Source organism: Homarus americanus, unplaced genomic scaffold, assembly GCF_018991925.1.
Source record: "Homarus americanus isolate GMGI-L3 unplaced genomic scaffold, GMGI_Hamer_2.0 scaffold32871, whole genome shotgun sequence".
NCBI lineage: Eukaryota > Metazoa > Arthropoda > Malacostraca > Decapoda > Nephropidae > Homarus > Homarus americanus.
In genome coordinates, this window is record NW_024748870.1 from 1,760,834 (window position 1) to 1,783,020 (window position 22,187).

The following is a 22,187-nucleotide window of genomic DNA, read 5'->3' on the forward strand; positions in this document are numbered from 1 at the left end:
GTAAAATGCACCTCCCTGGTCAGCCAATGTTATTCGCGGATTTGGCGATTTGCGTCCATTTTGAAAACTTAACCCCAGTGAATTTGAAGGGCATGCTGTAGTATTTGACAATAAATCTACTTTTCCACTTTATATCAGCACCTCATATACTGTATAGCAATTCTACTGTGCATTAATATGTACCTATAATATATGTCCTTCCTTTTATGGTTTAATTTTAAACTAAAATTAATAATGCCTATTTTAAAATGTTAAGAACAACTAAACTAACCACAATTAACTTCTTTCTAATGAAAAATTCAGACTTAACAGAATGGTTTACAGTTTATGGATCTCCTGATAATAGTGGCCGTACAGTTTAAAAACATTTTAAGATCGTTGTCTCAATAAAACAAAAAAGAAAGACAACACACAACCAGTTGACAGCTGACAGGGTAAACAGGTCTTCCTGACACTAAGCCACTGCTAAGAGCGGTTGTATCCAGGAATTCCAATTTCCGAGTACTAGAGTATGGTAATACTGTACTGTACATGCACAGGTTACATTCATCTATGACTCATTAGCCCTCCATTTTTTACTAACAGCAGTTTCTATGAACACCCCTCGGGCTCTGGTTAAGGCTGGAAAGAGTAACTGTTTGACACTTTCTGGTGACAAATGAGGTCTGTCACTAGATACTGATTGTGCAAGTAGATTATGAGATAATCATGTACTGTAGCTTTTAAATCATAAATACTGTATAGCACAATTATACATTCATTATTTAAATTATGGAACCCAACCTCTATGTTGACTTTAGCCCTGTTCTGGATGAGCAGTCTCACAGTAGGTAGCTGACCATAGTATGCTGCCCACATAATTGGTGCAAATCCACTGCTGTCCATTTCATCAACATCAATTTCTGAAAACAAAATGTACTGATTATGTAATGTATTCAAAAGTAGACAACATGATATTGTACAAGTACAAAATTGTGCATAGTGCCTCATCAACTGAGGAAAATAACAGTAAACTCGAGAATTCCAGTAGCAAATACGTATGTATACAAGAGGAGAACTGACCCCAAAATGATTTTCTCTGGCAGAGCATGAAGATACAGTAGGCAGTTCTTTCAACTTACTTGCACTACAGGCTGCCAGCTGGGCCATTCTATAGAGTATACTCAGAAAATTGCCAAGAATACAAAATAAGAATAAAAGTACGGTAGGTTGCTTCTCTGCCAACAGGCTGCAGCCTAACTCACCTGACACAACACCAGTCGAGTCATCATGACACACGCCCAAACTCCTGTACTCAGCATTAGAACACAGTTGTTAAACAGTACTGTACATATATTCTGACTTAACTGAATAATATCTTCAAGACTCAATGGTTTTTCTGTGCAAAAAGATGGTAGAGTATTATTTATGTTTGTTTACACTTGCTAAAGTATTGTATCTCTTTTGGTGTTTATTTAATATTATTTATGCACAGAATTACGTGTTATTTCATCCTGGGAACTTGCTCCCAGTCCCGTAAAAAAAAAATTGGAGATTTTTCTGAAATTCTCTCAGAAAATACTCCCGATTTTCAACCTTAGAAACTCATAATCGCTGGTCTTTTGTTTCTTATCGGCACCAGTTTTCTAAAGAATTCACTGGCACTAGACACACTACAAAGTCAAATACTTGAAAATAAAAAGAAATAGAGAACTGTACTGTACTACCTGTACAAAAAAAGATCACAAAAGGTGACAATTTAAGTTCTATAATTCATATACCTTAAAGTTTTAATACTTGTACTTCCCAAACCTTGTAATTCTCCACCACCGTAACTTGTTCAGGATCATAAGCTTTAAAAAAAGAAAGGTCTTAGGCTGTTTCTTAAAGGCCTCCACAAGAGTCAGCTGCTTCATGGATGCAGGCAACCAATTGTACCACCTGGCTGATGTATAGGAAACGTATCAGGCAGCTAAAGAACATTCCCGTACTGTTCTAGGCTCCTCAAGGTGTGAAGGATCATCACTTCTACGCAAAATTATTTCAGAATGTGTAGTAGGTTGGCCAAATACTTAGGTTCACCAAACATTTGTGTCTTAAATGTTATTTGATAGAGTTTGAACTCTATCCTAGCTTTAAGAAAAATAGTATCCGACAAAAATAAAGAATTGAATCTTGCTGTATCAGGTTAGACTCATACTGTACATTCTGCATAAATCAGAGAAGATATTACGGAACTGTATACAGTACGGATAATTCTTTTAGTATGTAAAGTACAGTACAATCACTAGAGAACAGCCATACCTCTCAGATCATCAGCAGACAGTTCCCCCATGGCTGCTCGGTTGTGAAGAGTGAAGTCATCTGGCTCAGCTTGTGTAGTTTGGGTTTGGATATTCCCACGTTGCAAGTTTGTCAACACAGTTACTGGCTGTCAATAAAAAACATGTTTACTATTTATGATCAAGATACTCAAAGCAACAACAAAATATCAGAAACTTTTCTACGACAGTCTAAAAATATATCAACTCTTCCCTACGCAGATGACAGATCATTTTATATCAATAAGCAGCAGGAAGCAGACTGAGGTTGTAGACTATTAATTAAAACACTGATGCCACTAATCACAAACTACTGAAAAATTCCTGATAATCTTCAACACATCTGATCAGTAGAAGAATACATCAGTGAACACCACCATTACAGTAAACATATACTGTACAGTATAATCAAAAGAGTTTAAATTTTAAGTGTATTCTTTCCTCTATTTAAATATTTATGAAGCAGAGTCGAGGTCAACACTGAAGGGAGTGCTTAAAACAGGACAATATACAGTATATTTATGCAGTTTTATATTCTTGTAAACTTTGTCTGTCATGGAAATGAAGCCATTTAAAGAAATAAATAGCCTATTAAAGAGATAATGCCAGTACTGTACAGTATTTACATAAAAAAAATACATTTTCCTTTTATACTACACAAAAATTTCAAATTTAAGGTTACCCTATAGGGAGAAAAGGCAGATCTGCGGGCGTGTGAGTCCCAGAGATCCATGTCATCGCCGAGGTCGTCTCCGACTTCTTCCTCCTTCACAACCAAGTGGCCATCATCTTCAGATGATGAGCCCATATCTAGAAGATAAATGATCAATCAAGTACAGTGCTAGTAATGAATACAGTAAGGTCCCATTATTCAGCAACATTAAGTTCCTGTCGATAACTGCAAAATTAAAATCCGTGAACTTTTATTTGTATGGGAAAAATTTTCATTTCCTGGGAACCACCTCACTTAACCTAACCTAGTCAATATGGAAACCTGATTTAATATATCATCAGGTGAATGGACTTTAATCCAGGTTTGAACTCTCAACATCCAAAAATATCCCTGAAAAGGTTGAGTGGGTCTTGGTACTACAGCAACATACATATATAACTTTCTTGTCTAACATCAGCTACCTAGGATTTCACATCCCAACCCGAGTCCTTGTAAGAATAAAAGTTCTCATCCAAAAGTGATTCTTGAAAGATCTGGTCCACTGTAACAAATCTTCTTTAAACAAAATAATAACTAATGTTGGTGTTCCTGCCGTACAGTTCTATCAAATTTTTTTCAGGCATTATTAAAGACTTAAACTCCATATCTGATGTTGTCTTAAACATCACAGACTAAATATTTGTGATTTCTATTTTACAACAATCTTAAATTTCAGATTTCCAAATCTAACTTTTGGTGAAAAGGTACCAGGTACACATAACTAATACGTTAGGACATTTGTGGAGGTAAATCATCATCTTTTCAATGGTTTTGTTCTGAAGACAAATTCTTTCTCACCTCAAGAAAATCACAAATACGGTAATTATGAGGAACTACAAATTTCATATTTTTGTTTTTCGGAGATCTTGTGATAACTGGACTTCCATCCACCATATCCAGTTAATGCCATATGCGACGCTTTATATACTGATAAACACTTCCCAGCAACCTGTCAGTTCGTTCAACCTCACCTAACTTATAAAAACCCTAGAACTACAAAAAATGCTTTATAGTTTTAAGATTTGTATATGTTAGGTGAGGTTTATAAGGGTTTGTCTGGTGTTCAAGTACTCTTTGTTTTACACAGCTGCAGCCAACAAGTATTATATTGATAAAAAATTACCAAAATGACAAATTTAAATCCCTCATCACTCTTTTCAATCCTAATGTAAGTACGGCATTGCCTTTAACATTAAACTATTATAAAACATGCGGTTTACCTGTGGAAGTGTCCTCAAGTATTACCAGAACAAATAATAAAAACCATCTTATAAAGTGGACCAGATGAGCAACCAACCCTAACCTAACCTAACCTGATACAGTAATCTTAAAATATGGTTTAGTTAAGTTAGGTAGGTGGATCATCTTTAAACTTGGAAGTATTACATAACACACACACTTCCCACGCTGGAAAATTAAATTGGCAATAGGAAAGGCATCCATCTGTACAACTGGTATTAAATTAAATGATAACAACAGAACTACCATGCCATCAGGTAATCGCGGCTATTACAATTGCAAGGAAAAGATTGGTATTATTTATGAAAATACAGGTTAAAGGATCGTGTTAGTTAAATACAAATTGAGTTTAAGAAAATATTTCCTTGACCTAAGACTCCTCCAAAGCTTGTTTATGTAACTTACGGACACATATCAGAGAGTGTTATATCTTTTACATATCAGAGAATAAAACTGTACAATATATTACCTATGACACATGCAATTATGGCTATATTATATATGGACGCCCCTCAACCTCCTCAGCTCAATAGTTAACACGTCAAAGTTTGTCTACAGTATGGCGGTGTTAGAGATGTACCACGACCGACACACTAAACCTATTTATTATACCAGTCATCCAAACTTATCTTGACCTTATTAAAATTATTTTCTTATAATTATACCTCGTTAAAATTTAATAATTTGCCTAATAACTATAAAATGATTGATAAACTCTTTAGTCGTAGTATTACTGTAACATTAACTATTCTCCAGCTTTGTTTACTGACGGTGGCTTTTATTGAAGGTCATATTAAACAAACTCCTACATCCACCAACCACAGCCAAATATTCCATAGGTTTAAGATAATTCTAACATGTATGAATACATTTATATACTTTTAAAAAAATATACAATAATTTATATGGACGAAGGGGATATTGCCCTTTAAATTTCTCTAGTTGTCTAACTCGCAACCTTTACTACCCTAACCACCATTTATCTTAACATTTGAATGATTAAAAAAATGATCTTAAGTAAACACAAAAATTAACTTGAATTTTGTGGAACAGATCTGATAGACTAGGGCTACTCTCTTGATCAACACAGCGCCAGTCTTGGAAGTTAATTTAGCGCTCGAGAAAATTCCGGATATTTATGAGAGGCTGGAGTTGGTTTACAAGGGGGCATATCCTGTGACCCAACGGAACAACACTTACCCCGATAACACATCAAAACACTTGCTAAATTTAACAAATGACAGGAAAATAAAGTGACTAGGAACGTGTTAAAGAAGAACTTGTTGAGGAGGACATTGACACACCTTCGTAATTAGAAAATATCCATCTGGCCTGGGAGTAGGTGGAGATGGCGTCCGTCCTCCGGGTGGTAAAAAATCCGACTGACTACCGCTTACCTGAGACCAGCCAATCAAAAGTAAACGGCGGCGTGACGTCACATTCGAGTGGGCTGTCCGCGTCCAATTCCGCCAAAACACCTTACAGGCAGTTACCTTACCTGAGACCAGCCAATCAAAAGTAAACGGCGGCGTGACGTCACATTCGAGTGGGCTGTCCGCGTCCAATTCCGCCAAAACACCTTACAGGCAGTTACCTAGTTCAGTCATTCGCCAAGTACGCGGTCACGTACAGTACATATTAATTGTTGTGACAGACTGGACATGTACTCAACTGCCAAGGACGACACCGGCCCAGACTTTTGGCGAGGATAAGAGTTGTGTAAACTAATGATTATATAATGAAGTCTAACTGCAAAATTATATATACATGAGCGAATACACACCGCATTTATGATCACTACACCACCTATACGAACACCCAAATACGAACTAATCATACTTGTTACACGATATATACACACACACATTACTCAGTCTCCTACCTACGCCCACCCACGTACACAACACCCCCCTACGCCCGGCCACTATTGGTGTAGTAGACTCAGAAAGGTGCCGCTAGAAGGTGGATTTCACTCCATGAGGCACTATTCCTCCCTCCATATCAAATTGTGCCAGGCGCCCCCCCTCTTCCTTCTCCCCTCATTCTCACCGACCTTCTCACTCCTGCATTTACTCATGGCCTCTTGCACCACCATTGCATGGCCCTCACATCACTCACTTGGCCTCTCCAAAATCGCCTCTTCCCTGTTAGCCTCTCCTTCCTCGCCTCTTCCCTCGTAGCCCCTCTCAACCTCGCCTCTTCCCCTCGTAGCCCTCTCAGCCTCACCTCTTCCCCCCATAGCCCTCTCCTTACTCGCCTCTTCCCCCATGGCCCTCTCAGCCTCGCCTCTTCCCCATAGCCACCTCGCTTCCTCGCCTCTTCTCCTCGCAGCCCTCTCAACCTCGCCTCTTCCCCCATGGCCCTCTCCAAAATCGCCTCTTCCCCTTGGCCCCTCTCAACCTCGCCCTCTTCCCCTCATGGCCCACTCTCCAAAATCGCCTCTTCCCCTCGTGGCCCTCTCCCAACCTCGCCTCTTCCCCCCATGGCCCTCTCCAAAATCGCCTCTTCCCTCGTGGCCCCTCCCAGCCTCGCCTCTTGCCCCCCATGGCCTCTCAGCCTCACCTCTTCCCCATGGCCCTCTCAACCTCGCACCTCTTCCCCCCCCGCAGCCACCTCTCCTTCTCGCCTCTTCCCCTCGTGGCCCTCTCAGCCTCCCCTCTTCCCTCATGGCCCCTCTCAGCCTCGCCTCTTCCCCCCACTTGGCCTCTCCCAACCTCGCCTCTTCCCCTCACCAGCCCTCTCAGCCTCCCTCTTCCCCTCATGGCCCTCTCAGCCTCGCCTCTTCCCCGCATGGCCCTCTCCAACCTCACCTCTTTCCCCTCATGGCCTCTCAGCCTCACCTCTTCCCCCATGGCCCTCTCAACCTCACCTCTTCCCCCCCATGGCCCTCCAGCCTCTGCCTCTTTACATGGCCCTCTCCTTCCCTCTTCCCCCCATGGCCCTCTCCAGCCTCCTCCCCCCCCCATGGCCCTCTCAACCTCGCCTCTTCCCCCATGGCCCTCTCAACCTCGCCTCTTCCCCCCATAGTCTCTCAAACCTCACCTCTTCCCCCCATGGTCCTCTCAACCTCCTCTGGCCTCTCAATCCTCCACCTCTTCCCCCATGGTCCTCTCAGCCTCCCCTCACTTGGCCTCCAGCCTCACCTCTTCCCCCCATGGCCTCTCCTTTCACCTCTTCCCCCCCATAGCCCTCTCAGCCTCACCTCTTCCCCCCCATGGTCTCTCCAACCTCCCCTCATAGCCTCTCCTTCCTCCCTCTTCCCCCCATGGTCCTCTCAACCTCCCCTCATAGCCCTCTCCTTCTCCTCTTCCCCCATGGCCTCTCCAACCTCCCACCTCTTCCCCCTCATGGCCCTCTCAACCTCACCTCTTCCCCTCACTTGGCCCTCTCCCTCGCCTCTTTTCCCCATGGCCTCTCCAACCTCGCCTCTTCCCCCCATAGCCCTCTCAGCTTACTCGCCTCTTCCCTCACTTGGCCCTCTCAACCTCGCCTCTTCCCCATGGCCCTCTCCAACCTCCACCTCTTCCCCTCATGGCCCTCTCAACCTCGCCTCTTCCCCCCATGGTCTCTCAGCACTCCCCTCATGGCCCTCTCAACCTCACCTCTTCCCCCCCATGGCCCTCTCAGCCTCACCTCTTTCCCCCATGGCCTCTCAGCCTCACCTGCTTCCCCCATGGCCCCTCTCAGCCTCACCTCACTTCCCCCCCATGGTCCTCTCAACCTCCCCTCATAGCCCTCTCCGCCTCCACCTCTTCCCCCATAGCCCTCTCAACCTCCTTACCTCTTCCCCTCACCAGCCCTCTCCGCCTCGCCTCTTCCCCTCACTTGGCCCCTCTCAACCTCACCCTCTCCTTCCCTTTTAACCATAGTCGCGGCTTCACTCCACTATCTCCATGTATTATTCTCCAGCTTTCAGAATTTCGCTTCCTTCATGTTATAGGTGCCCGTTGTATTTTCACATCCCTTCTTCCCCTCTTCCTCCTCCCTCTCTCCTTCACTTGTAGGTTTTATTGAATTTTCTTATTTTCTCTTTTTTAGTGGTTTTTATCCTCTCTCGACCCCTCATTTTCTCTCTTCTCTGCCATCTATGTCTCTCTATCTATATGTCTATGTCTCTATTCACCTATCTATCTCTCGCTCTATCTTTCTCCCTCTCTTCTCTTATACCCACTTCCTCGTCTTGTGGTTCCTTGCTCCTCTTCTCCCTCCCTCCTTCCTCTTCTGTCTGCTGTTTTTCTTCTCTGCCTCCACCCTCTCTTTTCTTTTCTCCCCTCCCTTCCTTCTCTGCCTATCCATCTTCTCTCCTTTCTCTGCTATCCTCCCTCTTTCTTCTCTGCTATCCACCCTCTTTCTTCTCTCTCCTTTCTCTGCTATCTATCCCTCTCTTTCTTCTCTCCCTCCTTCATCTCTGCTATCCCACCCCTCTTTCTTCTCTCTCCTTTCTCTGCTATCTATCCCTCTCTTTCTTCTCTCCCTCCTTCCTTCTCTGCTATCCACCCTCTTTCTTCTCTCTCCTTTCTCTGCAATCTATCCCTCTCTTTCTTCTCTGCTATCCACCCTCACCTTCTCTCCCTCCCTTATCTGCTATCTATCCTGTCACTCTGAAAAAAAGGTCTTACTTTAAACCTCCTTTAGCTCCAGAGTCCAAAGGTGCCACAGGTGAAGAACTACGCCACTAATCAAGGCTCCAGAACCTTTGATGCATTACACCATCACAGGTAAAAAGTCTCACACATTATCTCTCATTCTATCTTCCACAACCTATATATATCTTTCTCACGCGATCATTCTTTCTCTACCTTTCTCATTCTATATCACTCACATCCTAATACATCAATTTCTGTATTATTTTCATCTTTACCGAAACGGATTTAAGAAAAAAAAAAGAGGCAAAATATTCTTTCCCTTTAACTCTCCCCCCACCTCCCTAGGTTTTTAGGAAATATCAAAGGATTTCATTTGGTTCTCAGAGTGGCTAATACCTACGAAAAATTCCTACTCTTGTATTGCTTTATAATGTGGCCTTGGCAGTGGAGGAAGGAGGAGAGGAGTAGGAGGAAGAGGGCGAAGGAAGATGGAAGTTAAGTGAATTTTAAGATTTTTTAATATATTTTTTTCTGGGATTTAGGATTTATTTTTTATAACTTTAGGAAATTTAAGGGAGTTAGGGGATGAGATTAGGGATTTAAGAAGGTTTAAGGGATCGGGGATTTAAAGGGATAAGAACTTTAAGAAATGATTAGGATATTAGGAAGGTTTATGGGATTAAGAATTCTAAGATTTAAGGATAAGAATTTTAGGGAGGATTATGGGATATAGGAAGGATTAAGGGATTCAGAGAGGATTAAGGGATTTAGGCAGCTGGGTCTCACTACTGCCTGGTCAAAGGAGTCCTCTCACACCGATGTAGTCACTCCCTCATTTCCTATTAATTAATCCTATTTCAGTAGCAACCTCGAGGATGTGAGCTAAAGCGTAGACTAGGATGACAGGATGTAGGCTAGGGTTTAGGCTAGGGTTTAGGCTAGGGTTTAGGCTAGGGTGTGGACCAGGGTGTGGGCTAGGGTGTGGACCAGAGTGTGGGCCAGGGTGTGGGCGAATCTAAAGTGTAAACCAAAGAAGTATACTAACCCTGACGTTCAAGGAGTGGATCAGAGGCTTACCAATGCCTGGATCATGTCCTCAGTTGATGGATTAATTTCTGGTTCATCTCCTCAGTTGATGGATTAATTTCTGGTTCATCTCCTCAGTTGATGGATTAATTTCTGGTTCATCTCCTCAGTTGGTGGATTAATTTCTGGTTCATCTCCTCAGTTGATGGATTAATTTCTGGTTCATCTCCTCAGTTGATGGATTAATTTCTGGTTCATCTCCTCAGTTGATGGATTAATTTCTGGTTCATCTCCTCAGTTGGATAAATTTCTGTCTTATCTCCCTCTCTGTTCTCTCACCCTTGACAGACTGGAATTTACCGTAAATAATTTGGAGCATGAGTTGATCTGTTATATAACTTGGGTCATTTTGGGTAATTTTCTTAACTTTGAAACAATGGGGAGATGAATAATTTCTTTATATAAAACTCCAGTTATTGTGATAATCTGTAGAAGTATTGTAATAATAAATACTGTACATAAATAAATTTGTTCACTAGTGATTTACAGATATTGCCATTGAGTAATCACAAGGCATATTATTATTATTTACAGTTGGATTATTGAATTACATATATCCAAAATATATTTACACGTCTGACAGTAAGAGTTTGTCATCTTTGCTTAGATTTAATTGTTAAAATAAAAAAGTAAATTGCTCTAAAATTATTATTATTTTTTTTTTTTTTACCAAATAAACTTGACAATTCAGGACAAAAATGCTTCCTAATATTAATGTAGGCTATGTTATCACTGACGAAGGAGTCAGCATTAATACTGTAACTATATTTTCCTCAAACATTAAGCTCACAGAGATCCAGCAAGTGTCGTCTAATTTCTTCAGCAAGGCGCCCACTAGTCAGACACAATATTTTTTAACTATACCTGATTTGAAGAATTAATCCATTAAAGTACATTAGTTCTCTCGCTATTGTTCACCTTCATGAGTGAACACATGTGTATTATGGCAGTGGTGAAATTAACATGTTTATACAAGTAACAACTAACAAATTAACAGGTTTATATAAGTAACATCTAACAAATTAACATCACTATACAAGTGTTTATTAGCACCTACTCCGTAACTCATCATTCACATGGTCTGCATCACTACATAACTCGATAATAGTGGAGTTAACGCCAGCGAGCTTAATACATTTTACCCAACCCCAGACAACAAACGCAACACTCCTTTATAACATCGTCAGCCGAGTGATAAACAGTACTTAACATTGTTGCCTCTGTCTACCCAACAGTAATTGGTGACCTGGATGTTAATCGATTTGCGGATCGTATTCCGGGGTAATGGTTAGCCAGTGCAATTAGCGAGTTGTCCGGTCTTCTCAGACTATTCCTCGACACCAGGTCATGCAGCTCGTTAACTCACGGTGTGGTTGTTGTGTTGGCAACAGCTTCTACACCTTAAACAAATTCACGCCTAGGTGGCCGTAGAGCCAGCCATACTCGATTACGAGGGGCAACCATTATAAATATACTTAACGTTATCACAAAGGAGTGGAGAACTTATCATACAATAGGTAGGAACCTTTAAGAATATCACAATAATAATAATAATAATAATAATAATAATAATAATACTAACACTAATAATAATAATAATAATAATAATAATATACATAATTCTCAAGATGATGATAACACTGTGGGTCATCGTCTCCTGATAAGTGCATCATTGTGTTGATCTGTGTTGCCCCATTTGATGTGACCACCCTGGCGATCACTGGGCTCTCTACGGTATGGCGAGCCCTGGCGATCACTGGGCTCTCTACGGTATGGCGAGCCCTGGCGATCACTGGGTTCTCTATGGTATGGCGAGCCCTGGCGATCACTGGGCTCTCTGCGGTCTGGCGAGCCCAGGCGATCACTGGGCTCTCTACGGTATGGCGAGCCCTGGCGATCACTGGGCTCTCTGCGGTCTGGCGAGCCCTGGCGATCACTGGGCTCTCTACGGTATGGCGAGCCCTGGCGATCACTGGGCTCTCTACGGTATGGCGAGCCCAGGCGAGCCCTGGGCTCTCTACGGTATGGCGAACCCTGGCGATCACTGGGCTCTCTACGGTATGGCGAGCCCAGGCGATCACTGGGCTCTCTACGGTATGGCGAGCCCAGGCGAGCCCTGGGCTCTCTACGGTATGGCGAGCCCTGGCGATCACTGGGCTCTCTACGGTATGGCGAGCCCTGGCGATCACTGGGCTCTCTACGGTGTGGTGAGCCCTGGCGATCACTGGGCTCTCTACGGTGTGGAGAGCCCTGGCGATCACTGGGCTCTCTACGGTATGGCGAGCCCTGGCGATCACTGGGCTCTCTATGATACTGCCTGTCCTGGCGATTATTAGGTTCCCTGTGGTACTGCCTGTTCTGGCGATCCCTGGGTTATCTGAGGTACTGCCTGTCCTGGCGATCACTGGACTCTATACGGTACTGCCCGCCCTGGCGATCGCTGGACTTATTGTTCTTACAGTCCCTGGCCACATGAATATCCAACTCGGAAGAACCTCGAGGGGTGATGGGCACCTTCACGGTAAAGATGATCTGCTGGTCCTCACCACCACAGCTAGGTGGGTTCTGGATCACCTGGCGGTCCTGTATATCTCGAGCCACAGATATGTCCAATTCGGAAGAGCCTCGAGGGTTAATAGGGATACTCTCCGAGCTGTAGTCCATGGTGAATCCCGTGGCCAAACTCTTCTTTCGGCGTTGAGTTTCCTGTGATGGTAAAAGAAGAATAAGAGACTGTGTGTGTGTGTGTGTGTAATAATAATAATAATAATAATAATTAACGGTTTATTGAAAGAGCTTGGCAGCCAGAAGGCTGAAAATATACAGTTACATATTTGGGGAATGGGTTACGAATTACAAATAATATACAAGTGACATAAGTGACACAAATAAGACATATAGTAACTTAGATGGGGATCAGCTCAAAATACAGTTCATTTCAACATAGTGACAGTGTAGGGAGCAGTGTTTACTGGGAGTGAATACACTGATTTATTACATGTTATTGATAATCTTTACAATGGTTGGGACTGGGCTGTTCTTATAGCGATCAGTTCGTGCACGTATGGGCTGGATGCGGTTGTGGTGTCGAACAGCAATTCTCGGACAGGGGATCTCAGGTGGTAGTAGGGGCCGGTGTCGGGGATGGTGTAGAAGCTTCTTACCAAATTTGCAGATGAGGCCGTGGTGATGGTCAGTGAGAGTCGAAAGGGTCAGTGTGTTGAGCGCTTCTTGATATGTGGAGTAGGAAGGGGAGAGAATAATCTTGCATGCCCTCTTTTGCACTTTTTCTAGGTGTTTACGTTGTGTGGCATTTAGGGAGGAAGACCAGGTGGGGGAGGCATAGGTGAGCTTGGGAAGTATGAATGTTGTGTATACACTGAGGAGCTCGTGTGCAGGAACTCCGAGGGACTTGAGTCGGCGGAGGAGGTGGAGACGGAAACTGGAGGATTTGATAACTTCACTGACGTGTGGTTTCCAATTTAGTTTGTTGTCTATGGTGACGCCGAGGAGCTTCGTGGAATCTACAACCTGGAGTGTGTTCGGACCTAGGGTAATGGAAGGAGGTGGGACAATGTCGGAGGAGAGGGTGATGTGCATAACCATTGTCTTGGTATGGTTGATGGTGACATGGTTGTTGGTGGCCCAGTTTTGGAGACTGTTCAATAAATCCTGAAGGGCGGTATAGTTGGGAGCGGAATTGTTGACGCTGATCCCAATGGTGGAGTCGTCGACATATTTCCAGCGAGCAGGGGCTTCTCTTAGGGCATCATTGATGAGCATAAGGAAGCAGAGTGGTCCCATCTTGGTGCCTTGGGGACGCCACAGGTGAGTGACTGAAAGGTGGAGACAGCCCCTCGGAAGCGTACAGCTTGGCGTCGGTCACTGTGTGTGTGTGTGTGTGTGTGTGTGTGTGTGTGTGTGCGTGTGTGCGTGTGTGTGTGCGTGTGTGTGTGTGTATGTAAATTTACGATAATCTATGTACAGTACAAGGGTATCTGCGACTGCCTGAGCATTTGTAAATTACTGTTTGATACAAGAGGAGTGTCACCTACCTTCAAGACTTCACAGGTAGCGAGGGAGACTAAGTGGGCTCGTGGGAGGGGCGGCAGAATCACCAGCACCAGGAACAGCACCACTCCCTGAAGCGACGCCACCAAGGTAAACAGCACCTCCAGCGCCTCACTACCTGCAACAACATGACATATGGGTCCTCTGAGATCCCAGAAATCAGATTGTTTAAATTTAACTGAGAATAATAAAACTCCTTTGTAAGCGAAAGACTCGCAATGGATTTCCAATGTTATTTTGCCCATCATATTTATACCTGTACTGCTACTGAAGTGAGTCAGTTAGTTGCATTAACATATCTTCAATTTGAGGTTTATTTGGCGAAGAAAACTTTCAGAATCTGCCCCCAAAGTCAAGTTTCTTCGTACAGTGATATCTATAGCTGTAATTATTATGCTATATGTTCATCATGATATCTTTTTAGCCATTGTTTTGAATTTTAGTACGACAGGTCTCCAATAGCAAATTAGCTGTTACATCTCTAGCAGCAGCAGCTGGTTTAATGACTCACCTTTAGAGACATAGAGGTAACCAGTGAGCCAGGTGAGGCCCATCAGGGTGGCCAAGGTGAAAGAGCTTTTCAACAGCTGCTTCTTCCTTTGCCTCGCCTCCTTTTTGTTTCTGCTAGGCTCACCAGGACGCTGCCGCAACAATACTCTCATCCCCAGCGTGAACATGACCACGTTTACCTGTGGCGGGATGGGTCAGGTAATACTACTGTTTAATGGGAAGACAAAACACAGTCAACTTCACTCACGAAAGGAAGAATTATAAACGCTCACTGATCAATGACTAAGATGGATGTTAATTCATTCATCTGAGGCATGACAACCCACTTCAAGTAACTTTCCTATCCTAAGGAGTCATACTGAAGGGGATACTCACCAGCAGGATACATAGAGCAGGTCCTGAGAATGCCCAGATAAGGCCATGGTAGTTGGGGTCTAGCCAACAGCTGTGAAATTTAATGCAAACATGTTGATATTATCTGTCAATTGAAGGTATATTATTGTATTATTTTTGTCCAACGAAATGTCCTCCTAAGCGAATAATTATGATGGTTCATTACAAAGACTTTCCAGATTAAAGATGTGTTGATAGTTAAACTGACAGCAAGATATGATGAATAAAAATTCCATTAACTGATTGAGATAAAACAACAAGATTACATAACGTCATAGCAATTTTGGGAACGTAAATGTAGAGAAAAGACAGTAAATATATAATTATATTCTCCTATTACTAGTAGGATCAACATGCCATCCACAGCACCTCAGAAAAACGTATACATAGTGCCACACAGTTTTTTGAGGTAATTGCACGAATTCTTGGAACAGAGTAGCAACTTTGTCCTCACTTGTGTATACATTTTTCTGAGACACCCAATATATATATTCAGTTCTCCTTAGTGGACTGAACAATACTGCAGCAGATACTCACAAAGTCTTGGTACCGTAGCCATTGTACCTCACACCTGCTGATATAGCCACAATCAACGCAGGGAGGCCGTACCCCGACGCCAAGTAATACCGTAGGGGTGACCTCGATGTCTGGAACACCTGTGGGCGAGTGGCGGAGATGTGAAGTCACAGGTAAGAACAAAATCTTGGTCTTGTAAGGGGGGTAGATGTGCATTTTTATCTTACATGTAAACAGCTTCACAAAGGCACATACAGTAGACACAAACAGGCACTACACACACTCCCAGGCAGACACTGACCCGCACTAAGAGGAAGTAGACATTGACGCCCTCCACACCCATCCAGAAGAAGTAAGCGAGGAGGAAGTAGTGGAGGAACCCAGCCACCACGGCGCATCCGGCCTCATTCTCCGTCTTGTCCAGCCCCGCCAGTAGCACCACCTGCAACAGTGAGAGTCAGAGTGAGTGAGTGAGAGACAGACAGATAGAGAGAGATATATGAGACCGTCTCTTCTTTATGACCGGAATAAAGTCCTATTTTCCCTTCCAGAAAAACTTTTTCTTCCCCTAGATTACAGGGAACCCAACTACAGTATCCTTAGTTTAATGTCTCTCAACATCTTACATTACAGCTTATGTTATTTCTCAAATACATAATATTTTTCCATCCGTTTCAACAGTGAACATGGATGAAATAGGTAAACATAATTCTTAACCACCAGCAGGCAGCAGCAGTTGTTTAATTGGATGATTAATAATAATAATAATAATAATAATAATAATAATAATAATAATAATAATAATAATGATAATAATAATGATGGTGATGATGATGATGGACAAACTTTAAGTATTACTGAGGTGGATGATAATGTGAGCAGAAAAAAGACAGTCACACACCTCGGACACGAAGAGACAGGCGCAGATGTTGACACGGATGATGCGGGTTGTTTTAGCAGAGGCTGAACGTTGGCACTTCAGTTTGTGTGTTATAAGTGTGACGATTGCCACGGCCAGACACACCAGCGATAGAGAACAGCCTAAACAGGTAATCCACCCCAGCAGGACCTGTGGGGTTTTGGGAATAACTGGATAATAAAGTTAAAATTTCTACATGAAAGTTGTTTTAATGAAAGACGAATATGTGATGCCTCGTAAATATCTTAATGATAGTTTTAATTACAAGATCCCAAGTAAATTTGTCTCTTTGAAAGATCTATTTCACAGCCTACAACGTCTTCCGGGTCTATGTGGAACGTGATACTGTTGAAGCCATAAAGTATGTCTCCTTACCCCTACCTTCTATTTCCTCCTCCTCCTCCTCCCTTCATCTCTTCCTCCCCCATTCCTTCTCCCTCCCTTCCCTTCTTTCCTCTCCCTAACACTCACATCATCTGGGTTCACCACACCATTGATGTCCATGATGATGGCGAAGTTAGTGAGATGGTTGCATGAACACTTGCTGAAGGTTAAGTTAAAGTAGGTGAACCGACACCCCGACGATGACCAGGAGTTGTTATCTGCATCCCACCAAACACACTCGGCGGTGCTTCTGTTCAACTCGTACCTTGAGAGAGGGTGATGAAAGTAAACAAACACATTTTGTTGATGATTAAATATACAATTATATGAGAAAAGGGTGAAACAGATATACTGATTGGTGGGACTGTTGGAGAAAGATAAGAAATGAGAAGTAAGATTGAAAAAGAAGAAAAGAGAGGGATAATAGAAAGAAGAAGAACACAAAGTTGAAAGGTTATGAATACTGAGTAATCTTTAACAATACTATACACACACACACACACACACACACACACACTTCTCAAGACAGACTGAACGTGAAGCAAAAGTTATACCACAGATCAATATTGTACAGTTATATTATGAGAGAAAATAAATAATAGACTCTTGATTTAGCCATTTAGATCAAAACAAAAGATGTCTCTGTTAAGACTTATGGGGTAACAATGATCTAGAAGGCGATCGGTTACACTTAAATTCATAACGCAACAAATACATTCACACTTCTATGTATACTCTTACAGACACACGCACACAGATATATATACACACAAATATATATACACACAGATATATACACACACAGATATATATATACACACACACAACTCACTGTTCGCCTGAGAAGAGATGTTGAAAAGTGATGGTGACGTCGGTGTTGTTGTCTACGCTAGGAGGTGGAACCCAGGAGGTGTTGCCAACAGTCAGACCCATCATGTAACTATTGACTACCCCTCTCAAAGGGTACTTCACCACTATCTTCTCCGTCAGGTCAACTGGATCACTTAAGTCACAAGGCGAAGGATGGAAGTACAAAAAATAGGTCAAGAAAACTATGGAAAACCCAATATTAAGTGTTCTATTACTACTATTACTACTACTATTACTACTACTCTTATCCACAACCTTCATCTCCTCATCGACCATATATCTACCTATGGTCATCTCTCTCTCTCTCCATCTCATAAGCAAACTTCTCTATATCTTGCCATCCAGGTACCATTAGCCACCATTCAGGTACCATTAGCCACCAACCAGGTACCATTAGCCACCATCCAGGTACCATTAGCCACCATCCAAATACCATTAGCCACCATCCAGGTACCATTAGCCACCATCCAGGTACCATTAGCCACCATCCAGGTACCATTAGCCACCATCCAGGTACCATTAGCCACCATCCAAGGTTTTAGCCACCATCCAGGTACCATTAGCCACCATCCAAGCACCATTAGCCACCATCCAGTACCATTAGCCACCATCCAAGCACACCATTACCATTAGCCACCATTAGGCCACCATCCAGGTACCATTAGCCACCATCCAAGTACCATTAGCCACCCCATCCAAGTACCATTAGCCACCATCCAGGTACCATTAGCCACCATCCAAGTACCATTAGCCACCATCCAACCACCATTAGCCACCATCCAAGTACCATTAGCCACCATCCAAGTACCATTAATCACCATCCAGGTACCATAAGCCACCATCCAAGTACCATTAGCCACCATTCAGGTACCATTAGCCACCATCCAAGTACCATTAGCCACCATCCAAGTACCATTAGCCACCATCCAGGTACCATTAGCCACCATCCAGGTACCATTAGCCACCATCCAGGTACCATTAGCCAACTACACCCATCTATCTCCTAACCTTCCAGTCATCACCACATTAGCAAAGTACCATTAAGGCTAAAAGACTCGTTGATAAATAACTTAGATATAAACAGTAAAAAAGCTTTGATTCAGTAATATTAGAACTTGAAGGTTAAATGAAGATTAATCCTCCCTGTTTATTTCGTCTTAAGATTGATCACTCTTAACCTAACCTAACGAAGTATAATAATCGATCCTAATCTAACCTACCCTAACCTCACCTAAGGAAACCTAACCTAAAGAAACATAATATAATCTATCTTAACCTAGCCTAACATACCCTAACCTAACCTAACATACCCTAACCTAACCTAACCTAACATACCCTAACCTAACCTAACATACCCTAACCTAACCTTACCAGACGATCCCTTGGCCGAGAACACAGTGGAGGCTATTGAAGGAGGTAAAAGTTATGGCCACTTGATCATCTTCAGGAAGAGAGGTCGCAAACCCTTCAGGCAGTTCTATCTTGTTGTTATTGTCGTGCTGCAAGGAGAGGCTGTTACTACTGACTGTATTACTGAGAGAGAGAGAGAGAGAGAGAGAGAGAGAGAGAGAGAGACAAATGAAAAATGAAGGGAAACTGAGGAAAAAATAAGTGAGATATATATATATATATATATATATATATATATAAAGACAAGCAAACAAAGAAACAGACAACCAGATATAAAGCTACTCAGACAGACAGACAGACAGACAGGTAATACTCACATCAATATGAGTGAAGACACGATTTTCAGGTACTTGGTAATGCTGTCTATCGAACCTTTCAGCCCTCACACCTGTCAATACACGACTTAATTAGTTTTATTCTAGTTTACCTGAAGATGTCCAACAGGTATACACACAGGTATCGGGTATGTAAAATAGACAAATAAACAAATAAATAAATATAAATAACGCCTTAGATATTTTCGTGGAGTTTGAGCGAATGTTTCTATTACAACAGCAACATTATAGTACCTCCCATAACCATTAATTAATTGTGCAGTGTAGTGTAGCGCAGTGTAGTGTAGTACAGTGTAATGTAGTACAGTGTAGTTTAGTGACGTGTAGTGTAGTGTCGTGTGGTGTAATACAGTGTAGTTTAGTGACGTGTAGTGTAGTACAGTGTAGTGTGGTATAGTGTAATGTAGTACAGTGTAGTTTAGTGACGTTCAGTGTAGTACAGTGTAGTGTAGCGCAGTGTAGTGTGGTATAGTTTAAGTAGTGTAATGCCTGGTAAAACAAGGGAGTAATGCTAAGTGTGATATTGAGAGAGTTAGGAAGACAGGATTGTGTGTAGGGCCCCAGTGTTACAATGTAGATAGGAACACAGCACTTAACTTCTGTGGATCGCTTATATCTCTCAATCCTTCATTTAATCTCTTACTTTAACTTGAAAGATGAATTAAAGGAAGATTATTACAAATTTAATACAAAAAAGTAAACAAAATAAAGCAATATTATGATTTTCGTCAGTTTTTTTGGCTTAGTATCGAGGTTGAAACACACTGGTAAGGATCGATGATTTTTCTTTGTACACTACCGTCCACCACCAGGCTGTTGTTACCACGCTGCATCTTTCTATAATGTAGCTCAAACGCCTATTTATTTTTGTTTTCCTCTCCATTTACCAACAGATAGCGAGGGAACAAGTGATTTCCTGGGCCCACCTTCCCTTGAGGTGCCCAGAAGGGGTGCCATATGTTGGTAAGCCATATTTGTTGTTGTGACCCTCCACTGTGGCACCTTAAGAGTGACCTTTGGCACTGATAGGAATTAAGGACAGAGCTTAAAATCCAATATGATGCCAATATCATTCCACTACATCTACAATATGCAGCTGAGATGTGCACTGGACTCATGACCTCGAAGACAAGTGTTTTAGCACATGATGGAATATACACCAAGAACTTCTTTCACTTTACACTAGATAATAAAATCCCGATCACTGGGGTTAAAGCAACTCACCTACTTTATCATACGCAAAGATTTGGGTCTCATTGCTTAACAGGACAGCCATGCCCACGTTGGCTATCTCTAGTTGTTCCTGCATGAGGCTGCTGTTCCCGTGACGAAACTCTTCAGGTAAGCCAAACCATACCTGTGAGAGGAGAGAAGGTCATGGTGTTGGGCATTAGGTCAGGTGGAGGGAGGGAGGAGGAGGAGGAGGGGAGGGAGGAGGGTGGAGGATGGGGTGGGGGATTGGGTGGAGGGGGATTGGGTGGAGGGGGGGATTGGGTGGAGGGAGGGGGGAGGGGTGGAGGAGGGGATATACATTCTCCTAATATATTACTTCTTCTCCTTCCTTCCCCTACAACTGCCTCCCTCCCTTTTTGCTCCCTCACACCCATTCCCTTCCTCCTTCCTTCCTTCCTTCCCCACACCTACTCTCTCTCTTCTTCCTCCCCTATCTCACACACACACACATTCCTTCTCCCTCCTTCACCATCCTCCCTCACCTGTGTATCCTTCAGAAGCTTATTAGTGACCTGGGAAACAGCATCCGCATAAACCTTCGTTATGTTAAGGACTTGTTCAGGATCCTCCAGTTCATCAATGTCCTTCTTGTGGCGATCCTGTGCACCGCCCAGAAGGTCGAGCATCTTGGGGACGTCTCCTGTAGGTTAGGTTAGGTTGAGCTGCTGAACAGATGTCTATATAAACGGAGTCAATTTAGGTGATGTCAAGTCAATAAAGATCAAGTTAATGGAGATCGATTTCAAGTGGTCAGGTTAAGGGAAGAAAGAGAATTAGTTGTATTAGTTATGATTATTTTATGATGAACATTGAACACACACACTCACACAGTAGAGGGACAAAGAAAAAGAATATCAGAGAAAGAGTAACTGATTAAAACAACAAAGGAGGAAGAAAGAAGGAAGGAGATAAATAGGCAGAGAACATGGGGAAAAAAGAGAGAGAGAGAGAGAATTACAACTCGCCTGGATCCAGAGTGACAGAGGTAGTGTTGGCGACGAAGTTGGTCAGAGTGTCACCAGCCGTGTTGTTGGTGGAGTTGTTGCTCAGCTCGTCTTCCCAATCACTGACGTCCACTTTACTACACGCACTGAGACACACGGACACTGGTTACTCTCGTGGGGCAGTGACAGGAATATTGGGTTATACTTTCCTCTTGTAGGGCAGTGACAAGACAAGGGAGATTGTGGTTCAGTGGCTATTAGTGCGAGATAGAGATAAAACAGGGAAAACACTAAATCATTACTAGTTACCTAAAACAACACAGTCACGTAACTCATAACTAATCCAACGCAGGAAGTTAATTCGAACTCTAAGTAAAACAAAAGATAGATGGAAAAACCTCCAGATTCAGACCATTTCTAACTGAGTCTAATGAACCTTTATCTTACCTGAGGTCTGGTAGTCCGACCCAATGACCATCTGACCCGCAGGTCCAGCTGGCCAATGGAGATCCACTGCTATCACCTGGGCAGGGCTGTTTCCGAGTCTTTCCCGGTTTCGTTTCGTTCCAGATGTATTTCGGATACACATCAGGGAATGGGAACTCCGATGGACAAGGTGTGATGTGAATGGGTGTGGGGGTCGTCGTTGTGGGGGTCGTCGTTGTGGTAGTAGTGGTTG

The 22,187-nt window shown here is 42.8% G+C and overlaps 3 protein-coding genes across 4 annotated transcripts in view; 1 reads left to right on the top strand and 2 right to left on the bottom strand.

The window, feature by feature from the left end:
* Nucleotides 1–5,593, bottom strand: part of LOC121853152 (ankyrin repeat family A protein 2-like) — a 13,356-nt gene extending 7,763 nt beyond the window's left edge. Inside the window, exons 1-4 of one of the 2 annotated variants that reach the window (XM_042347104.1) lie at nucleotides 5,556–5,593; nucleotides 2,983–3,110; nucleotides 2,284–2,410; nucleotides 784–902 (exon numbers count right to left, since the gene is read on the bottom strand). In XM_042347104.1, coding sequence (XP_042203038.1) covers nucleotides 784–902; nucleotides 2,284–2,410; nucleotides 2,983–3,108 — 372 coding nt within the window. In that variant the 5' untranslated portion in view covers nucleotides 3,109–3,110; nucleotides 5,556–5,593. Of the gene's footprint in view, nucleotides 1–783; nucleotides 903–2,283; nucleotides 2,411–2,982; nucleotides 3,111–4,720; nucleotides 4,826–5,555 lie in introns of those variants that run through there. The other variant, XM_042347103.1, reaches the window with a different exon arrangement.
* A 6,066-nt stretch (nucleotides 5,594–11,659) lies between these two features.
* On the top strand, nucleotides 11,660–12,259 carry LOC121853117. Its single transcript, XM_042347059.1, has one exon. The coding sequence runs from the start codon at nucleotides 11,660–11,662 to the stop codon at nucleotides 12,257–12,259; it is 600 nt and encodes a 199-aa protein (XP_042202993.1).
* A 36-nt stretch (nucleotides 12,260–12,295) lies between these two features.
* LOC121853182 (latrophilin-like protein LAT-2) lies at nucleotides 12,296–22,185 on the bottom strand. Its single transcript, XM_042347155.1, has 15 exons — nucleotides 21,956–22,185; nucleotides 21,530–21,654; nucleotides 21,047–21,204; nucleotides 20,556–20,688; nucleotides 19,314–19,384; nucleotides 18,958–19,085; nucleotides 17,549–17,719; nucleotides 16,804–16,981; nucleotides 16,315–16,482; nucleotides 15,715–15,855; nucleotides 15,435–15,553; nucleotides 14,880–14,949; nucleotides 14,506–14,683; nucleotides 13,979–14,112; nucleotides 12,296–12,629 (listed from the first exon to the last, which is right to left on the bottom strand). The coding sequence occupies exons 3-15, from the start codon at nucleotides 21,188–21,190 to the stop codon at nucleotides 12,297–12,299; spliced, it is 1,968 nt and encodes a 655-aa protein (XP_042203089.1). The 5' UTR covers nucleotides 21,191–21,204; nucleotides 21,530–21,654; nucleotides 21,956–22,185; the 3' UTR covers nucleotide 12,296.
* Between the last annotated feature and the right edge of the window lie 2 nt (nucleotides 22,186–22,187).

Bases quoted from the DNA above. Each gene is read 5' to 3' on its own strand.
- LOC121853182 (XM_042347155.1), bottom strand. From the start codon at position 21,190: ATGCTCGACCTTCTGGGCGGTGCACAGGATCGCCACAAGAAGGACATT. The intron at 17,720-18,957 runs GTAAGGTTAGGT...TTGTGACTTAAG, and splicing joins CTCGGCCAAGGGATCGTCTG to TGATCCAGTTGACCTGACGG. The intron at 16,982-17,548 runs GTGAGTTGTGTG...CCCTCTCTCAAG, and splicing joins CATCTCTTCTCAGGCGAACA to GTACGAGTTGAACAGAAGCA.
- LOC121853117 (XM_042347059.1), top strand. From the start codon at position 11,660: ATGGCGAGCCCTGGCGATCACTGGGCTCTCTACGGTATGGCGAGCCCT.